The 22,210-nt window shown below is 41.5% G+C and overlaps 1 protein-coding gene across 3 annotated transcripts in view; it reads right to left on the bottom strand.

Annotated features, from left to right (window-relative positions):
* inpp5f (inositol polyphosphate-5-phosphatase F) overlaps positions 1 to 22,210 on the bottom strand; it is a 213,269-nt gene that overhangs the window by 71,386 nt on the left and 119,673 nt on the right. For all 3 annotated transcript variants that reach the window (XM_078564764.1, XM_078564765.1, XM_078564766.1), the window contains exons 3-4: positions 21,020 to 21,156; positions 3,987 to 4,115 (exon numbers count right to left, since the gene is read on the bottom strand). In XM_078564764.1, the coding sequence (XP_078420890.1) occupies positions 3,987 to 4,115; positions 21,020 to 21,156 (266 nt within the window). The remainder of the gene's footprint in view (positions 1 to 3,986; positions 4,116 to 21,019; positions 21,157 to 22,210) is intronic.

Genomic DNA, 22,210 nt, shown 5'->3' with positions numbered 1-22,210 from the left:
GGGTCATGAACAAACCAACAGTGGTGGTTTGATCAGCCCGTCCACAAGATGGTTGGCATCACCACACTGCGCTGTGACATCATCAGAGAGAATAGTTACGTCCTTGTGTGATCACACCACAATGCAACAACATGACCTTCGAATTTGCCAAAGGGTGCAATGACCTGCCCGACCGATAGCAGCAGCAGCCAGAAAGACACTGCCAGCCTGAAAATTAGATCGATATGGTCACTGGCCACAGGGGTTCAGAGCTGTGTGTAACAGTGGATGACATGTCTTACTTCAAATTATGTTGGAGATCAAAACATATAATTTCTAAATAAAATTTACTTGTAAAGTTCGAGGTTATTAGGTTCGACAGGAAATATTTTCATTGCTTTGTATTTGGGGAGTAGTCAAGCGGTTCGAAGCAGCTCATTCAGTAGCCAGAGCTCATATCCATAAATCTGCATCACAAAACTCTGCAGCCTGCCCAAGGCTCCTTTTCTGTTTCTAAGAATAGAGTGCTGCAGCTTCATTCCAAACACTCAGCCAGCACATGCACAGTAATGGTTCAGTCATTGTAGTGTACCCTTGCCTGTGTAACTGTGCACCTCAGTGCAATTAAGAAAAAAGACTTGCATTTGTATAATGAGCACCGCCATCTCAAAGGACTTTACAGCCAATGAAGATTAGTCACCATTGTAACACACAAAACAACGGCAGCCAATCTGCACACGGCAAGCTCCCACAAACAGGAATGTAATATCCATTACAATATCCATTACAAGCCTACCGACTCCCACAGCTACCTCGACTACAGCTCCTCACACCCCGCTTCTTGTAAAGACTCCATCCCATTCTCTCAGTTCCTTCGCCTCCGTCGCATCTGTTCTGATGACGCTACCTTCAAAAACAGCTCCTCTGACATGTCCTCCTTCTTCCTTAACCGAGGTTTTCCACCCACGGTCGTTGACAGGGCCCTCAACCGTGTCCGGCCCATATCCCGCGCATCCTCCCTCACGCCTTCTCCTCCTTCCCAGAAACATGATAGGGTCCCCCTTGTCCTCACTTATCACCCCACCAGCCTCCGCATTCAAAGGATCATCCTCCGCCATTTCCTCCAACTCCAGCATGATGCCACCACCAAACACATCTTCCCTTCACCCCCCCTGACGGCATTCCGTAGGGATCGTTCCCTCCGGGACACCCTGGTCCACTCCTCCATCACCCCCTACTCCTCAACCCCCACTTATGGCACCTCCCCATGCCCACGCAGAAGATGCAACACCTGCCCCTTCACTTCCTCTCTCGTCACCATCCAAGGGCCCAAACACTCCTTTCAAGTGAAGCAGCATTTCACTTGCATTTCCCCTAACTTAGTCTACTGCATTCGTTGCTCCCAATGCGGTCTCCTCTACATTGGAGAGACCAAACGCAAACTAGGCGACCGTTTTGCGGAACACCTTCAGTCTGTCCGCAAGAAAGACCTAAACCTCCCTGTCGCTTGCCATTTTAACACTCCACCCTGTTCTCTTGCCCACATGTCTGTCCTTGGCTTGCTGCATTGTTCCAGTGAAGCCCAACGCAAACTGGAGGAACAGCACCTCATCTTCCGACTAGGCACTTTACAGCCTTCTGGGCTGAATATTGAATTCAACAACTTTAGATCTTAAACTCCCCTCCCCCCATCCCCACCCCGTTTCTTCCCCTCTCCCCCCCACCCCGCTTTTTTTCAATAATTTATATAGATTCTTCTTTCCCCACCTATTTCCATTATTTTTAAATCTAAAACTAAAACCTTGTTAGCCTTTCCACCCCACCCCCACTAGAGCTGTACTTTGAATATCCTGTGTTCCATTCTTAATTAGCACTTTTCTCAGACAAAACACCTCTTTGACCCTTTTGTCTGTGACATCTTTTGATTATCTGCTCATCTCCACAATCACCACACCCTCAATGTCTCTCTCTTCTTTCCCCCCCCCACCCCCCCGCCAAACCAATTTATATTTCTCCCTTCTTATAACTATGCTTCAGTTCTGCCGAAGGGCCATGAAGGCTCGAAACGTTAACTGATTTCTTCTCCACCGATGCTGCCAGACCTGCTGAGTTTTTCCAGGTAATTCTGTTTTTGTTTAGGAATGTAATAATGGTCAGATAATCCATTTTTGTGATTTGGATTGAGGGATACAGATTGGTCAGGACACCAGAGATAACTCCCCTGTTTTCTTCAGGAGTGTGCCATGGAAACTTTTACATCCACTCCAGCAGGCAAATGGCGGCCTTGGTTTGACATTTCATCCAAAAGATGGCACCTCCAACAGCATTCCATCAGGAAGTGTCAGCCTTGATTTTTGTGCTCAAGCCCTGGAGGGGAACTTGAACCAGAAGGAGTGTTACCAACCGAGCCACAGCTGGCACCTCAGATCATGGAATTTCTAACCCACCGCCCCCCTCCCCCCACCCACCTTTTCAAGCCTATACAGCAATCTACCCAACATGACCTAATATTTTCAATGAGCTCCAGTTTCTTCAAAACATTAATGCACTTTTAAAGATCAATTGAAATATTTCACAGATTCAAATTATATTCACAGCCCTTTTCAAAAAGTCCATTTTAAAGCCGCCGCTTGCAACTGGTTGTTGCTTGGTTCAGGTGAAGGGAGGTCGAAACGCTGCAGGGCTTCTGTTAATTAATGCTCGCCAAGTGGCTTTGCAGAAGCACCTTGGCCATTTTTATGAGCACTAGCACCATTAGCTTCAACAGGATGTTGCGTAGCCACCAACAAATAATATTTGGGCCATTTACTGAGGTTAGTGGCCTGGAAGATCAATTGCTTTCGCAGTCTTATTATTAAAAAAAAGTGGCTCAGGCATAGATCCTTTTCCAGTTTTTGCCCCATCCCTGCAGGGAGCCATCAGTCTCTGCTCAGCTTTTCCCTCTGACAGCAGAGCCAAACTCAGCAATTCACATGACAAGTGAAGCACCAGTTACAGTTTAAAATAGATCTACCAAGATTGATCCCAATTGCACTCCTGCGCTTGCAGCCTAGAATTCATCCCTGCAATACTAGCTCCTGGCTCCACTGCTGGATGGAATCAATCCTGCAGTATTATAATCATTTGCAAAAGCTATCAAACACAAACGAAAATGCCACAACTAGAATCCAAATAAACTAATTTCGCCCTTTTTAGAAAAAAATCTAAACTCTGCCATCAAACCAGCATAGGAAATGGTTAAACTACAAAATAAATATGTTCTGCCAGTAAGAAATGGCTGTCAATTTGTACCATTTTGTCATCTTTTGCTTAAAGAACCTGCCTGACTGACAAAGCAGGTTACTGCCAGGGACAAGTGATGGTCGAACCCATCAAGTTGTAATGTTATTCAGCAACAGGAATAATTAGAAGATTGGAGAGACCAGGTTGAAAACTAGCCCTAAAATTTATCACTGCACAGTTATCAGCTGCTGCAGATCAAAATATTTGCTAACCACTGATTAAAATTCAGACAAGTCCACATTGGTCCAACGTATGTTATATACTGTTTGCTAACAGAGATATCCTATCACTTAATGTGTTAGGGGGGTCCCTATAATTAATCATGGGGAGGCGGTGGCATAGTGGCATTGTCAATGGACCGGTAATCCAAGGGACTCCGGGGACCCGGGTTCAAATCCTGCCACGGCAGATGGTGGAATTTGAATTCAATAAATATGTGGAATTAAAAGCCCATTGAACCACTGTCAATAAAAACCCATCAGGTTCACTAATATCCTTTAGGGAATGAAACCTGCTTTCAGCACCCGATCTGGCCTACATGTGACTCCAGTCCCACAGCAATGTGGTTGACTCTTAAAAATGCCCTCTGAACAAGGGCAGTTAGGGATGGGCAATAAATGCTGGCCTAGCCAGCTGCTCCCATGAACGAATAAAAAATTTTTACAACCGCAGCGACAATGTGCCAAGTTAATACACCAAAAAGCTTCAATGAGACACACACTCACCTTCTTTTTGATTGGAGCAGCCACATTGCATTTAATCTGACTCAATGTCTTGAGCAAAAACTTGGAGTCGTCTGGAGATTGGGTAATCTTCTCAGTCTTATTTATACCAAAATGATGCTTCTTGCACAGCTAAAGAAAATTGAAGGTAAAAGTTAATCAATCTCTGTTCTTTCTGACACTTCAAGACTCTTGTGAATCAGTCTAATCCGACAGTCTCATCAGAATCAATCTTTCGTGCTGCAGTGACTTAGTACAGCTCTGAAAATGAATGTCTGGGCCAACAGCATTCTCGTTGCTTCCATTCTGGTCCAATATGTCTAAAAGTGACAAGCTAATACCCAAATAAAACAATCCAATCCAAAGCCATACTCTAATGGTCAATCTCAAATCTCGCATGGATTACCACAATTTATTCAACCTCAACCAATTGAATCAATCTCAAATATCATAATTTGAGCATGTATCCAATTAAAACTCGTTTGAATTAATTGCCAAGAAATATTTGCAAATTCCCTGCAAATCAGTTTGAATAAATAAAGATGAGCAAACAGAATCTTAATTTTCAACCTCCCCCCTCCCAGCTTATGCACACTGGCCAATAACATGGTAAACTTCAGCCGAATCCCAATATCCAACAGACCATTAATGCCTTTTATTTTGTGTTTTTGAACAATTTAGGTGAGAAGCGTGTAATTATGAGAAACCCAACTCCAGTCCAGTAGATGGGAGTTACAAGCTTAAGTAGAACTGCTTATGAGTAGATATAGTATGGATACAGAGTGTGAATGACATGGTTTCCTATATTGTGGTCCTATTTGTACAGGAGCTCAAAATGTTGGAGGAGCAAAGGGCATCAAGATAATGAATCACGGTTTGTGAAATAACAGGACTACAGATGTTATTCCCCCTTCATGACACCCGGCAAACTTCCGGCAATGAGCATGTACCTGGCCTGCAACCAACACAAGACTATAGCTCCCATCCAGGTAGGAAGGTTACCTTTGTTCATGCAGCCTGTCAAGTTGAAATTCATGAAACAATTCATAGTTGTTCAATCCTGTCAAATATTAATGCTTCCCCTACCCGCTCCCCGCCAATGAATTTACGTTGGGAGATGGCGACAATAAAACAATTAAATACCTGTTGAATCAGGTTATTGATGGGATGCAAAACTATTGCCTGGTCAGCTACTGCAATTTCGTGATTGTGATGAAGATAGCTATAGCTTTAATTGTGCAATTTGGCATTTATAACAATGTAGGACCTGTGAAAATGTCCCTTATGTTAAAAACTGAAATCATATCCTGGTGCTGATATTTGGCTTACTGAAATGACAATTCTCCCTCACACCCCAGTGAAGTTGCAAACCATTGTCATCGAGTAAACTGTGAAGATCCCTTTGTTAACCTAAATATCTGCATCAGAATAATATTGACATTTCAAAAATAACTTTACCATTCCATCAGTCTGCAGTGCAGTTCACTTATTAGTCATGAGGTTTTCCTTTGGAAAATTATCCTTGGATTCTGGGAATCATTGGCCAGGTCAGCATGTTACTGTCAATTGCTAATTTTTCTGACAATGGAATGGTTTTCACAGTAACTGCAGAGAGCAGTTCCATGCTGGTGTGGGATGCAAGTCACAGGCAAGGCTGAGTAAAGATGGCAGATTTTGTTCCCTAAAGGACATTTGCGAACCAGTTATGTTTTGTAAGACATACCGACAGCTTCACAGTCACTTTCACTGATATCTGCTTTTAATTTCCAGATTTCCCTTGGAATTGAATTCTATTAGCATTGCGGGATTTAAAATTTCACCCTCTGGAGCATTAATCTAGTAAAGCAATCACTACTCTCCCATATCCTTTGGGAATTTGTGATAGGGAATAGAGTAGAAAATGCATAGCCAATCCCTTCAGTTTAACAACTAATTTGAAACAGTCTTGAGGCTAAAATTAACCTTCATCAAAAACTGTTTTCATTGTAAAATGGAGCAGTGCCAATAGCTGGCTTGTGGCCATTTCAAATAAAAGGTTTGTACAACCCCGCCCTCAGCACAAATAGCTCCAAAATGACTACACTGTTAATAACATTGAACCTTGGTTCCTAACATTATATTCACAGGAAATATTACAAGTTCACTTACTGCATTTCCATAAGTGACACTGCACTCCCATGATTCATTAAACAGACAATATGTTAGGTTATCGCTGCTAAGAGAAGTTGTCACTTGCCCGAGAAAGTGGTAACTCACATTTCACCCAAAGGCGTTTTATTTTAAATAAAGTGGAGAAGAGTTGTAGAATCTTTCTGCTGCCCCAAGTTTCATGTACAAGGCCAGTTTCAGAACATAATCATGGCATTTTAAGGGGTGCAATGTTCAATTATTTTTAACACCTAGATATTTTTTAGCTGAGGTGTTGACAATCCTGAATGGACCTTAATTAGCAGAGAATAATTTGGAATTTCATTCTAATGTCTCATATCTCAACAGCTGAAAGCTCCCAACACCCTCTATTAACCTAGAAGGTGTCAAGAGTTTTTTTTCCAGCTTACTTTACAAAGAATGCTAACTAACTAGATGTGTTAGACTTCTGACAACATTCAACTAACAGGCTGTGGTATTTTTGATGAACTAACTTACTGCTTCACAAAAGTACATTATAAAATACAAATTAGATACATACTGGTGGTTTTCACTTTTTGAACTCAAAGAATATAGGTGTCATTGTGAGGCACCCAACAAAACTACTTTAGCACATTTAACTTCTCTGTGGCCAGTTTTACAGCTTCACACAGGTCACTGCAATTCAAGCTTATCAAAATAAATGTTATTTAAACTTAATTCTAGCTTGTAGATAATTCAATACATGTGATGCCAAGTGATTCAGGGAACATCAACGCAGGCAATAATCAGTCAGCAACAACAGACCAACATCATGTGGGAGCAAACTTTTCAAACCACATATTTCAAGGTCACATTAGTGAACACTTCAGGATGTGTGGCACAATCAAGCCAAACCAGTTTCAATTTGTTAAAGGAGTCAGATTAGCCAAATTTAGGTATATATTTTTTGAAGCAAGCAATTGTATAAAAGGAATACAATATGATGATTATGGATTTTCAGATGATGTTGGAAAAACTGTCTCATAGGATGCCTGCTACCAAATGTCAGGGTTATGCTGTATAAAATGTTATACCACTGTCGACAGAAAGCTGGCTGACAAGGGGTTAGGGTTAGTGGGTGGTTGGTTGGATTGAAGGGAAAGTTCAAAGACAAGTAACCCATGGGATGTGGGTGTCGCTGGCAAGGCCAGCATTTGTTGCCCATCCCTAATTGCTGTTGAGGTGGTGGTGGTGGGGAGTTGTCTTTTTGAACCACTGCAGTCCACGTGCTGTTGGTACACTCACAGTGCTGTTGGGGGAGCCCCAGGATTTTGACCCAACGACAGTGAAGGAACGGTGATATATTTCCAAGTCAGGATGGTGTGGGGCTTGATGGGGGACTTGCAGGTGGTGGTATTCCCATGTGGCTGCTGGCCTTGTCCTTCTAGATGGACAGTGTCATGAGTTTGAAAGGTGCTTAGCGAGTTGCTGCAGTGCATCTTGTTAATGGTACACTATTATGACAGCCGATGGTAAATGCTGAGTTGTTCGAATCCCAGAGAGAAACTTGAAACAACTGTCATAACCAATTTTTGCAATCTGTATGTCTCGAGATGCAGGCTTTGAATTCAGTTGCAACAAGACCGAGTCTCAAGAGGTTTTTATAACACTAAATCAAACATTAATTAAAAGATTGTAAGCACATACATATGTCTACAAATTACTGCAATAATAGCATCTAAAAAATCCCCTAATTAATCTGACTCTCAGTTACACCTCCATTAATGCAACAGTAAAACACAGATTTAAATAGACCCCTGGCAAAGCACACCCTGGACAGTTGTATTTAAAATGAGTTTCTTTCAGCTCTGGGTCCTTGCAGACAGCGGCTTGAGGCTTATAGACTGGAGGTTTTAGATCTTGGAATCCCTCTTCTTTTACCTGCAGCCTTCTCTTCCTTCACACATATGTTCCTCTCAATGCAAGTTCTTGTTGTATCACTAGGTTTTTTAAGTTTTACCTCTTTTAACAATAAAACCCTTTAATTTTAGTAAGCTTTGCAAAAAGTAAATACACTGTTTGGCTTCTTCTGGCTAGGTGTAATATTTCACCCATTCTTGTGAATGGTTTATTTAAAAAAGCCAATTGCCTCCTTGACACCTATGTTTCTAAACTTCCCTATGTTTATCTAATTAACATTTCAAACCTACTTCTCTTCTCTACATCAAAGCCTCTAGACCAGCTGGCTTTAATCCAATTAAGACACACACACACACATAGACACCACTAAACTCTATGTTAAAATAATTTCCAATAACATGAAAGACATTATTATACCTTCTTGCAAACGCACTGTTGCCGATATACATCCGTGGTGGAGAGAATGGACATTTAACATAGTGGATGGGGCACGGATTAAGCATGGGCGTTCTTGAGGTTCTTGAATGTTGTTAGAGCTGCAAGTGGAGAGTATCTATCACACTCCTGGCCTGTACCTTGTAGATGGTGACCAGGCTTTGGGGAATCATGTGGAAAGTTAATTGCCAGAGAATTCCCAGACTCTGATCTCTAATAGCCACAGCATTTATATAATTGATCCAGTTAGGTTTCCAATCACCCAGGATATTGATGGTTAGGATTCAGCACTGGTTATGCCATTGAATGTGAAGGAGGGCTGCTTAGGTTCTCTCTTGCTGGAGGTGGTCATTGGCTGGTATTTGTGTGGCACGAATGTTACTTGCCACTTATCAGTCCAGGTCTTGCTTCACGTAGGCACAGACTGCTTCAGTATGAGGAGTCACAAATGGTCCTGTACACTGTGCAAGTATCAGTGAACCGTTCTGACTCGATGGAGGGAAGGTCAGTGATGAAGCAGCTGAAGATGGTTGGGCTAAGGACACTATTCTGAGGAGCTCCCGCAGTAATGTCCTGAAGCTGAGATAATTGACCTCCAACAACCACAACCTTCCTTTGTGTTAGGTATGACTCCAACCAGCAGAGAGTGTATTGCCACCCCACTCGCCGATTCCAGTTTTGCTACATTGCCTTGATGCCACACCTGAACAAATGCTGCCTTGATGTCAAGGGCAGTCACTCTCACCTCATCTTTGGAATTCAGCTCTTTTGTCCACGTTTGAACTAAGGTTATAAAGAGGTCTGAAGTCAAGTTTCCATGGCAGAATCCAACCCGAGCAGTGAGCAAGTTATTGCTACTAAGCGCTGCTTCACAGCACTGATGACACCTCCCATCACTTCGCTGATGACTGAGAGTAGACTGATGGGATGGCCAGATAGGACTTACCCTGCTTTTCATGCACAGCACATACCTGAGCAATTTTCCACATTGTTGGGTAGATACTAGTGTTGCAGCTGTACTGGAACAACACGATAAGCAAAGAGGACAATGTTGGAATGTGCTACTGCCCTGAAAATAGGTGGTTTGACAAACAGAAGTAAAATACCAAGTTAGCAGACAGGTTAGTAGGACTGGGGGTGGATGAGAGAGGTAATGCAATTTAAAAGGGAAAAAGAGAAACTAGAAATGAGCCCCTAACCTCAATGTTAATAAATACAACCTTGGGTTGCAAATATAGAATTTTTGAAGGCGCAATCAATAAAGCCACAATAAAGAAATTTTAGATTTAGTAAATTGAGTATAAGAGCAGAGATTATAAAATGGGTTAATGAAAATTGTTAGGCCACAAAGCACTGTCATTTTGGGTGCTTCATTATAAAAAGGGCGTTACATCCATCAAGGGTGTACAATATAGATGCAGAATATTTATGCAGGAAACAAATTTAGCCGGAGGGATATGGAGAAAGGAATAAAATCAAATGGCCTGGTAATAAAGAGACCCAAGAAATTATGGATGGTAGCTCGAGAAAAAATCATGGGAAAGGAAGGTTATAATGTACCTATCAATGTGCAGATTGAAAAAGCTAAGCTGAAGGAACCACATGCAACATTTTTTCAGACACAAAGGTCAAAACCTCAATAAAAACCTGGCCATAAATTACAGAAATGGGAAATAAATATATTAGGATATATTTAGGAGGGATGAAAAGGATAAGAGGCAAAGTGTCAACGCTGGTTGTATAAAAAAAAAGGACTACATGCTGTAGGGAGGATTAACGTAGACAAGTGGTACAGACACAGCCTATATCAAATTGAATTTCAATAAGCTCGAACTCAAAATAAAGGCTTCATACATCAAGGAGGGCGTATTTACAGATATCCAAATTTAGAGAAGTATATTGAAGAAATGTGCAGTCAGGTTAGAGAGTGAGCAACAACAAAAACTCCTGCTTGGAGGGATTTAAATTATCAATCTACTGAGAGAAAGTAGAGAAAAGGGAATGGAATTTCTAAAATGTGTACGTGACTCCTTCCTGAAGCATTATGTTAAGAGGCCTATGTAAGGGCAGAGGTGCTGGGAGATGTGGTTTACATCAGTCTTTAAATCAAGGAGGTGGTGCTGGCAAATCCTGAAGTGGGCAAGAGCAAGGAGGATGATATTATGATGGAGAAGAGGAAAATTATAGTTTAATTAGGTTAAAGGGTGGGAAAGCTCTAGAACCTGATGAGAATCTCTCCTTGGATCCTGTGAGAGATGAGGGGGAAAATTGTTGTGTCCCCAGTAATCTTACTTTAGGGTTCAACTGTGCCAAAGGTCTGGGGAGTGGCCAATTTAGTACCTTTTTTAAAAAGGGCAATAGATAATTTGGATATTTAGACACCAGCTAGCTTCACACCTATGCTAAAAAAAATTTCAGACTTCTCAAAAGGTTGAAATTCACATCTATAGAAAGAGAAAATATAGTCAGCACAAATTTAGAAAGGGATGATTGGGTTTGACATGTTCATATTATTTGAGGTGATAACAGACATTGTAGATGGGGGAAATGAAATGGATGTGGTTTTGAGGAAAGCCTCTGACAGTGTGCCACACAGGAGATTATTAGAGAAGATTAATGGATGTGGAATTAGGGGAAGCTTAGGGAACTAGATTAAAAATTGATTAGAAGAGAGAAGAAAGAGTAGGAGTTAAGGCCTAATTTTCCAGAGTGTTTTTTTTATTTTTTCAAAGGTTGGGAGCATCAATGACTGGGCCAGCATTTGTTGCTCATCCCCAATTGCCCTTAAGGCAGTGGTGAGCTACCTTCTTCAACTGCTGCAGATACAACTACAGTGATGTAAGGAATGGAGTTGCAGGATTTTGATCCAGTGACAGTGAAGAAAGTGGTACCCATCAGGACTCCGTTCTATTTACTCTGTGCAATGACAATTTGGATACAGAACTCAAAGGAGTGGCATCAAAATAAGAGATACGGGTAATTCTTTAAAAGACCAAAGGAAACTGTAAAGGGATATTTATAGGATAAGTAAATGAGCTAATACATGGCAGATGGAATTACATGTCATCAATGCAAGGTGATGAATTTTGGTTAAAAACAGCAGTAATTATACTCTAAATGGAACTCAGCTCAATACTGTGCAAGAGCAAGCAGGGGAACTTAAGGACACTGATTCAGAGCAACAAAAATGTCCTCGGACTGATAAATCTGGTTTAAAAGGATGTAAATGGAACTCTAAGCTTTACCACAAGAAATCTAGAGCATAAAGGCCATGAGGTAATAAATAATGAGACAATATAAAACCTTAAATCAGACCTCAGAGTACAGGGTACAGTATCGGGCTCTACATTACAGAAATGATATCAAGGCTTGAGGGCACAACACAAATTCAATATGACACTGCCTGCATGAGGAAATATAAGTACAAACTTGAATAATTGAGTTTGTTTATCCTCCTGAAAAATTACAAGCCAATATAACAGTAGGTTTTAAAACTGTGGAAGGATGGGACAGGGAAGATTGAAACAGACAATTTCCAATATAGGGGTCTAAAATTGATGCCAATTGATACAAGGTTAAATAGATTAGAACAGAGGGCAAGAGAAACCCCTTTACATAGAGTGGCAAGGATGTGGAATTCACTTCTAGGGTCAGTGACTCAAGCAGAATCTATGTTAAGATTCAAGATTAGATTGGCTAGGTAGATGACGGGAAAGGGAGGTAAAAGGGGATATTGGAAGAGGTTGGGTAAACATGATTTGCACATATGGAGTGTAACCGTTGCCACATTGAGCTTGGGCCAAATGGCCTGTTTTTGTGCTAACCTCAATGCATGTCTTTGAAACTAGGATTGATGAGGCATGAGATAGAGGCTATATTCACTGGAGCAGAGTGGAATTCCAAAGAGATGCATTTTGACGTGTGAAAGGCTTCAAAAAGATAAATGGGGATAAACAGCCTCTAGCTGAAGAGTTAGTGCCCAAAAATCATTTGAGATTTGCACACAGAATGAGATATGCGACTAGACAAGAAAGGCGTGCACACAGCATTGCTGAAATCTTAGAATGTTTTTCCACAAAATGCATCAAGGCAGATATTAGTGCATTTTTGCAGGAAAAGTAGATTAACTCTTTAAGCAAAGAAACAAACAGCAATGGGAAAAGAGCAAGGCAGTAAGGGGAGTTTTAATTCTGCGGCTCCAAACTTGATGTGCTCAATGGCATCCTTCTGTCAACTTGTGGTTCCCTGGCAGTTTTCCTTGACCCTTAAGATATCAATCTGCAAGGAGCAATCTATCATTTACTTCACGCTGCTGTTGAAGCAGCTTCCAAAGTAGCCAGGAGTCAATGTGCTATTATTTACTTCGAGACTGGTGCAATATTCTTGTAGTGATTGTAGCTATAACCTTTCCTACTGCTCTTAGTGGTCACGTGACTGTACTGATAAATCAGCCCTAAGTGCAAGTAATCTTAGGGGCAGAGCTTTCCAGTCATGGACCTGGTTCAAGCTTGTAGCTTCTACTCGAGCTCTGTAAATAATGTTCTGTTCCAAGAAAGAAACATGTCCCCCTACATCAAGTTTATTACAATTCTTTTGCTTCTCCCAGCTGTGGCATTCTAAATCTTGTGAATGACTACGAAATGTTGCAGTTTTCCCATTCAAGGCAAGTGAAGTGTGTGTATATGGGCTGGGGAAAAGATTAGTTCCAAGATGAGATGATTATTTGTTGCGCAATTCATGGTAAAAAATTTAGCATCTGCTATTTTGCAGGATCTACTTTACTGCTGGGGGCGAGGGGTGTGTGTGTGTGCGCGTGTGCATGTGCGGGGGGAGGTGGGGGGTGGAGAGATGCTACCTACAATGAATCATCCAGAGTAGTTGTGTGCGACTGGAGGCTGATAATGAACTTGAGCTTTCCTCCACAATTTGTAGAGGTGAGAATGAAAGTTGTAATGTAGGCTACGTCTCTATCCAAAGGAAAAACAAGGTAAGCATTTGCATCCCACAGTATTTTGCCTGCACTTTTTGTTCACTATCCCAAAAACAGGGTTTGCTGCTGGAGGCGGTGGCGTAGTGGCATTGTCACTGGACCAGTACTCGAGACCCGGGGTAATTTGAATTCAATAAAAACCATTGTCCATCATTTTAAAAGCCCATCTGGTTCACTAGTGTCCTTTAGGGAAAAAAATCTGCCGTCCTTACTTAGTCTGGTCTACATGTGACTTCAGACCCACAGCAACGTGGCTGACTCTTAAATGCCCCCTGAAATCACTTAGCAAGCCACTCAGTTCTCAAGGGCAATTAGGAATGGGCAATAAATGCTGGCCCAGCTAGCAACGCCCACAACCCATGAACGAATAAAAAGAGTTTTAAAGGTAGCATGCAAATTACTGCTAGCCAGTAGAGAGGTAAATGATACGAGGCTGCAGCCCAGAGCATTCCATACTTGAGGCAGATGGCACTTTGACGTGAACAGCTCTTAGCAAGGTACAATGGTGAGAAAATGAGGAAGAAAACTAATGAATACATAAAAGCTTCATCAGTTTGATCTCTTTCCCCACTTTCAAATCTTTTACATTTATTCACAGCAGGGCCAGTTATTTACCAATACAGCCATTACATTTTTCTGACAGGTGCTTGCTTTAAATGCACCTATCACCGTTATATGGCTCCTTATTAAACTAGTGACTACATGATGTTTAATACACTTCTTACCAGGAATGTGTATTAGCATAATACAAAACAAAAATGATTGAAAACCAAAAAATGCTTTTCAAGGAATAAATTTGTAATGTTACAGCAGGAAACAAAAATTATTCCACTTTTCATGAGCTGGGGACAGGGTGGTGAGGAAGAGAAGCTTCCATCTGTTGTCCAAGTACAGGAGATTTATTAATAGCACAAGCTTCCTTCTGTACACTGCACTTGTCAACTTTCCTACAGGATCCCTAATTGAAGCCATTTTTACATTCAGAGCCAATATTTCAGTATCATTGGCACCAATACCTCAAACAGAACACATGCATTTCGCTGGCTGTACAACAAAGTCAAGTCACAGGATCTTTACAGTGCAGAAGGATGCCAGTCAGCCCATCAAGTCTGCACTAGCTTGCTGAAAGAGCAATTTACCTAGTCCCACTCCCCTGCCTTATCCCTGTTGCCTTGCACATTCTCTTTTCAGATTGAATACCTCGATCGAACCTGCCTCCACGACCCTTTCAGGAAATTCGTACCAGACTCCAACCATCCTCTGGGTGAAAAATCTTTTCCTCACATCTGCTCCTTTTGCCAATTATTTTAAACCTCTGCCCTCTAGTTCTTGATGTTCGAGTGGGAAGTTTCTCACTATTCAAATAAGATAAAAGAAAAAAAACTGCAGATGCTGGAAATCGAAAACAAAAACAAAAATACCTGAAAAAACTCAGCAGATCTGGCAGCATCTGTGGAAGGGAGCACAGTTAACGTTTCGAGTCCGCATGACTCTTCAACAGAACTGAAGTTGTCATGCGGACTCGAAACGTTCACTGTGCTCCCTTCCACAGATGCTGCCAGACCTGCTGAATTTTTCCAGGTATTTTTGTTTTTGTTTTCTCACTATTCAACCTGTCCATACCCCTCAGGAGCTTAAATACCTCTTTCAAGTCTCCTCTCCGCTGTCTTTTCTCCAAGGAAAAAAGACACAACCTCTCCAATCTATCCTCATAGCTACAGTTCTTTAATCCTGGAATCATTCTTGTGAATCTCCTCTGTACATTCTCCAATGTCTTCACATCCTTCCTCAAATATGGTGCCCAGAACTGGATGCAGTTCTCCAGATGAGGCCTAACTAGTGTCTTATACAAGTTCAATATGACCTCTTTACTCTTGTACTCAATGCCCCTATTAATAAAACTTAGGATACCATATGATTTATAAACTGCTCTTTCAACATGCCCTGCCACCTTCAATGGCTGATGTCCCTTTGTTCCTGGACCTCCTTTAGAGTTTCTCCCTTTATTTTATACTGTCTCTCCACATTCTTCCTGACAAAATGAATCACCCCACATGTCTCTGCATTGAATTTCATCTGCCATTTGTCTACACAACCCACCAATATATCTATGTCCTTTTTAAGTTTAAGACTATCCTCACCACAGTTTTTGACGACACTTCCAATCTTCATATCATCCGCAAATTTTGAAATCATGCCCTGCACACCACAGTCTAGGTCATTAATGTATATCAAGAAGAGCAAGGGTCTCAACACTCACTCCTGGGGAACGCCACTATAGGCCTTCTTCCAATCTGAAAAACAATCATTACTGTTTCCTGTCATTCAGCCAATTTATCATCCAAATGCCTACTTTCCCTTTTATTCCATAAGCTAGAATTTTGCTCACAAGTCTGTTGTGTGGCACTGTATCAAATGCCTTTTGAAAATCCATATACACCACATCAACAGCGTTACCCTTATCAACCTTCTCTATTACCTCTTCAAAAGACTCCAGCAAGTTAGTGAAACATGATTTTCCCTTAATGAATCTACACTGGCTTTCATTAATTATCCTGGACTTATCCAAGTGACTATTGATTTTGTCCCAGACTGTAGTTTCCAGAAGTTTCCCTACCACTGAAGTCAAACTGACTGGTCTACAACTGCCGGCATTATCCTTGCATCCCTTGTAAAATTAAAAAGGACCTAGCTTGAAAACAAATTTCATACCAGTATGCTACGTATTTGAGCAACATTAGACTAAAGTTGCACTAGATTTATGGATCAAAGACAGGCTGATCTGGAAGAAACATGTCCACCTGTGTTGTGAATGAAAATTGAATGTAAAGACTGTGACTAAACTGCCATTGTAAGGTGTTCAACAAGGGTTATCACTTCCAGCTGGACAAATTCCTCAAACTTTAATCACATGACATTTTATCATCGTTTGCAAATGTCATTACATTTAACTTAGTTGAGTGACCCAGTACTCCAGAATTCCTAAGTTAATTCTTAAGTACAGGAGAATTATCTTTTAGAAACTTGAAGCACAGAAGGACTTGAAGGACAGAGATGTTTTGGAATCATATGGAAATGCCAGTATGGATTGTTGCTTTGTGTAGAGGAGGGTTAAGGGAGAAAATCAGGGAGGAGATAAATGATTATAGAGGGGCTGAATGGTGATATAGACGAGAAGAACATGGAAAATAGAAGCAAGAGTAGGCCATTTGGCCCTGAGACTGCTCTACCATTCAGTGTTATGGCTGATCTTATCAAACTCAGCTACACTTTTTCACACCATCCCCATATCTTGGACTCTTTAGTCACCAAGAATCCATCAAAATCTATACTCAACGACTGAGCATCCACAGCTCTCTGGAGGTAGAGAATCCCAAAGGTTCACAAGCTTTTGGAGAAATTTCTCATGGTTGTTTTAAATGGCTGACTCCTCATTCTGAGCTATTACTATCTATTGGTGGTAACAATCTGTTCACTACAGGGATAGGACAGATTTCCCACACACTGACTTCTCAATGTCAACTGTGTTGTCAGATGGTGACAGCTTATGAATCAAGACCTGCAGACTTCTTCAGGTGGCAAGGGAGAACTTCCCATGGAGATATCCCAGCCCATTTCTCAACCATACACCAGCAGTTAGCTTTAGTAGCCATTGGCAAGTCTTACGTTTATCCGGTGTAACCCAGGAAGCTTTGAATAAGACGCAGTAGAAGGAACATTAATTTATACCAAAAAAAGCTCCCCGCCCACAGGTTAAGCTTAATTCAGAGCTCATAGTGACAAGCATAAAACTCCACAAATAGGAGAAATAATCACACCTCAGCATTTTTGCACTTCATTCAAACTGTAGTTTGCGAATGAAAGGCATCTCAACTGAGACAATTTCTTAAAGGCTGCATCATGTTTTAATGTGTGAAAAACTGTCTAAATGTGTCCACTATGTTGAGAAACACAGGTTTTAGATCAAGCCCGGTGTAAAATGATCTTTATGTAAAAATGTGCAGTGTGTTTATGGTACTCAACATGAAAGTTCACTTGTGAATTAGCAATTCTACATGGCCTTTAAATGCTGATCACAAACTAGTACCGATAGAAGATTGAAAATCCAACGTCCATTTATAAATGTAGCCCAAGCTGGGAAGCAGAAGGAACCGGATGCCACAGAAAATGATATTTTGAGTCTCCATATATTTCTTAGATTGGATGCTTCATTTCAATAAATTGGATTTTTCACCATGCCAACTGTATCCAACATTGCTTTATCTTCAAAGTGTCAGGAACATCGTTTAAGTTCAGGCAGACAATGTTAAGTTAACTCTTAGAAGCAGAAGGAAACTAAAGGTTCATTTGATCAAGGTTGCAAAATCAAACAATATGCATTTACAAACTAACACTAAACTTGATATGTCAAAATTCTAACTTTTAGCAAGTTATCACTCTGTCTAAAGCTTTGAAAAGATATTCAGATCAATCTATCAATAATATGAGGCTCGAATCTCTTTGCTGGCAAGGGACTAGTGCTGTTCAACAGAAAGGAATTTTCTGTTCACAGCTCCTTAGCATAGCAAACACACTACATTGTTGCAGCCCAGAAGTGCTACCATGACAGCTTCAATGAGAGAAAATGGTGCTAAGAAAATGAAACAGTTTTATTGGAGGATAGGAACAAACGTACTTCGTTTTAACAGCAGTGTTAGTTCTGTTACCCTGCTTGGATAAGGAAACTTTCCAACCCAAAATAACCTTTTATACTTAGAGAAGCAAAAATGTTTTATTAGGTGATCAGCTCCACATTGAGGATACGTTGTGTGGCACTACCACTGTGCTCAATGGGATAGATTTCGAACAGATCTAGCCACTCAAGACTGGGCATCCATGAGGCGCTGTGGGCCATCAGCAGAATTGTACTCTACCACACTCTAACCTCATGACCCAGCATATCCCCCACTGTAGCATTACCACCATGGATCAACCCTGGTTCAATGAAGAGTGCAGGAAGGCATGCAAGGAACAGCACCAGGCCTAGCTAAAAATGTGGTGTCAACCTGGTGAAACTACAACACAGGACTACTTGTGTGCCAAATAGCATAAGCAGCAAGCGATAGACAGAGCTAAGCGATTCCACATCAAACAGATCAGATCTAAACTCCGCAGTCCTGCCACATCCAGCCGTGAATGGTGGTGGACAATTAAACAAACTGGAGGAGGCGGCTCCACAAATATCCCCATCCTCAATGATGGGGGAGCCCAGCATATCAGTGCAAAAGATAAAGCTGAAGCATTCACAACAATCTTCAGCCAGAAGTGCCGAGTGGATGATCCATCTTGGCCTCCTCCGGAAGCCCCCAGAATCACAGATGCCAGTCTTCAGCCAATTCGATTCACTCCACGTGATATCAAGAAACGGCTAAAGGCACTGGATATTGCAAATGCTATGGATTCCAGCAATAGTACTATAGACTTGTGCTCCGAGCCCCTAGCCAAGCTGTTCCAGTACACCTATAACACTGGCATCTACATGGCGATGTAGAAAATTGCCCAGGTATTTCTGTACACAAAAAGGACAAATCTAATCCAGCCAATTAATGCCCCATCAGTCTACTCTCGATCATCAGTAAAGTACTGGAAGGGATCATCAACAGTGCTATTAAGAGGCACTTGCTTAGCAACAACCTACTCACTGACACTCAGTTTGGGTTCCACCAGGGCCACACAGCTCTTGACCTCATTAAAGCCTTGGTTCAAACATGGACAAAAAAGAGCTGAACATCCAAAGTGAGGTGAGTGTGACTGCCCTTGACATCAAGGCAGCATTTGTCTGAGCATGGCATCAAGGAGCCCTAGCAAAACTGGATTCAATGGGAATTGGGGAAGAAAAACTCTCTGCTGGTCGAGTCATGCCTAACACAAAGGAAGATGGTTGTGGTTGTTGGGAGTCAATCATTTCAGTTGCAGGACATCACCGCAGGAGTTCCTCAGGGTAGTGTCCTTGACCCAACCATCTTCAGCTGCTTCATCACTGACCTTCCTTCCATCAGGTCAGAACAGTTCGTTGATGCTTGCAGTGTTCAGCACCATTCGCGACTCTTCGGATACTGAAGCAGTCCATGTCCAAATACAGCAAGACCTGGGCAAGCTCTAGGCTTGGGCTGACAAGTAGCAAGTAAAATTCAAGCCACACAAGTGCCAGGCAATGACCACCTCCAACAAGAGAGATTCTAACCATCACCCCTTGACATTCAATGGCATTACCATCGCTGAATCCCCCACTATCAACATCCTGGGAGTTACCACTGAAAATGGTATTACTCCCCATTTGCCTGGGTGAGTGCAGCTCCAACAACACTCAAGAAGCTTGACGCCATCCAGGACAAAGCAGCTCACTTGATTAGCATCCCATCCACAAACATTCACTGTCTCCACCACCAACGCACACTGACAGCAGCGTATACCATCTACAGGATACACTGCAGAAACTCACCAAGGCTCCTTATGCAGCACCTTTCAAGCCCATGACCACTACCATCTAGAAGGACAAGGGCAGCAGACACATGGGTACACCACCACCTGAAAGTTACCAAGTCACTCAACATCCTGACTTGCAAATATGTCAGCATTCCTTCACTATCACTAGGTCAAAATCCTCGAACTCCCTACCTAACAGCACTGTGGGTGTGCCTACACCACATGGACCGCAGCGGTTCAAGGCGGCAGCTCACACCACCTTCAAGGGCAATTAGGGATAGGCAATAAATGCCAGCGAGGCCCACATCCCATGAAAGAATTTTTTTAAAAAGCTAAATTGCTGAACCAGGTAAATGCTGTAAGAACTCATCCCTTTCTCAACCATAGTACTACATAGTTTCAAAGCTACCACAAAAAAAAAGCTCTTCGGTCTGCAACATATTCCAACTTGTGTTTGACTCCCACCTTGGCATCAAAGCCTTCAATGTCCGGTTGTCTCAGGATCAGAAATAGAGCCATTATCATTACTTTGCCATCTTCTGGCTAATGTCTCATTACACTTTTACAAAATATATATGGGAACTGGGCACAAGGATGATTACTGAGTACATCATTTGCTTTGATCATGAGTATTAGTTTCTCTTCTGCCATTCCACATCCTGCCAAAATCCCACTTCACTTTGAATGCTTTACCAGAATCCCCGAATCATTCAACACAAGTAACTATTCCGATGAGATTCATTTTAACTTCTATGTTTTAATTAAATGATAACAACTCATTACTGCCTATCCAGGTTCAAAACAAGGGTTCTTCGACTAGTGAACACGGAGCTTTCAATACATTGCAAAACATCGTCCCCTCCAAATCTTACATTTAAAAACTGTTCACAAAAATGTTGTATGGTTTTTACTTACAAGTATTACCGGTCACATTTGTCGGGTTTTGGGTACAGTTTTTAAAATGTAAAGTCTGACCAGAACTATGCTTTGTTTAAAGAAAAGGTAGGTGCAGATGTGTTTAAGATGTAAAAACTAAAATATTTTACTGTTTATGATATCAGAGAAGAAATGTGTGCAAGTCCTGTTGGTGAAAAGCTCTGGAATTTTTTTTTTTTACCTCCAGTTCCAGATCCTGAGGCTCTGCTTCAGAGAGTGGGATCACGGCTATCTTGGTTATCTTATACACATCATGTTCCCCTGGAAGCTTTCCAACCACTGCTTTCTGGCGGATTAGAAGGAGCTGCCATGCAAAATCTGAAAAGGAAGCCAAGGTCAGTCAATAATAAATTTACACCTATTACCCAAATGGGCAGAAGTATGAACAAAGTGACTATTCCAATGATAACTGTGGAAAATACTTAAAAGCAGGCTGCCCCAAGTCATGTTGGACCAGGTGAGGCAACAGGCAATTGATAACATGGCATTTTATAATAAAATGTAAAAGGATAGCCAACCCAGTACATGAAACCTTCAACTTTTTCTCTTCAAACCATGGAACAGAAACTGAGGCGGAATTTTCTTCATTAATCTGCTTCCAAACCAGCACCTGAACGCACATCTACATGGGGAAAGTGATTCATGGAAGGTTATGGGAAGTGGCAAAAACTTCAAGGGTTAGGAACAGGAGTAAGCAGTTCAGCCCCATCCAGCCAATTCCACCATTTAATTAGACCACACCTGAACTGTCTCAATTCTTTATACCCACTAGTTCTGTAACCGTCAATGCCCTTACAAAACAAAAATCTATCAATATCAGTTTTGAAGTTTTCAATTGATCCCCCAGACTCAGCAGCTTTGGGGAAAGTTACAGATTTCCACTACTCTGTGTGAACAAGTGCTTCTTGACATCACTCCTGAATAGCCTAGATCTCATTTTAAATGTTATGCTCCCTTGTTCTGGACTCACCCTACCACAGCAAATAGTTTCTCTATCCACCCCAAACAAACACCTCAAATTAAATTACTCCGTAAGGGTATACACTCATGCTTAGCCTATGCAACCTAACCTCAATTTAACCCTTTTAGCCCAAGTGTCAGGTTACCTCCTTGGAGTCCACTCAAAATATGATCAAACAAGTTCTCCCAAGTTCCAAAAGGAGATAAAATTGCTTCAGGATTTGTTTTCATCCCATCAAATAAAACAAACAGCTTCTACAAATACCTACAGAAATTAAATAGGAACATATGAGCAGGAATAGGCCCATTGAGCCTGCTCCATCATTCAATTAGATCGTGGCTAGTCCTCTACCTCAACGCCATTTTGCTGCTCTATCCCCATAATCCTTGATGTCATTAGTGTCCAGAAATC

Source organism: Cetorhinus maximus, chromosome 20 (assembly GCF_964194155.1).
Source record: "Cetorhinus maximus chromosome 20, sCetMax3.hap1.1, whole genome shotgun sequence".
Lineage (NCBI taxonomy): Eukaryota > Metazoa > Chordata > Chondrichthyes > Lamniformes > Cetorhinidae > Cetorhinus > Cetorhinus maximus.
The sequence above is the reverse complement of the archived record's forward strand: the minus strand, read 5'-3'. Positions and strand labels throughout refer to the sequence as shown.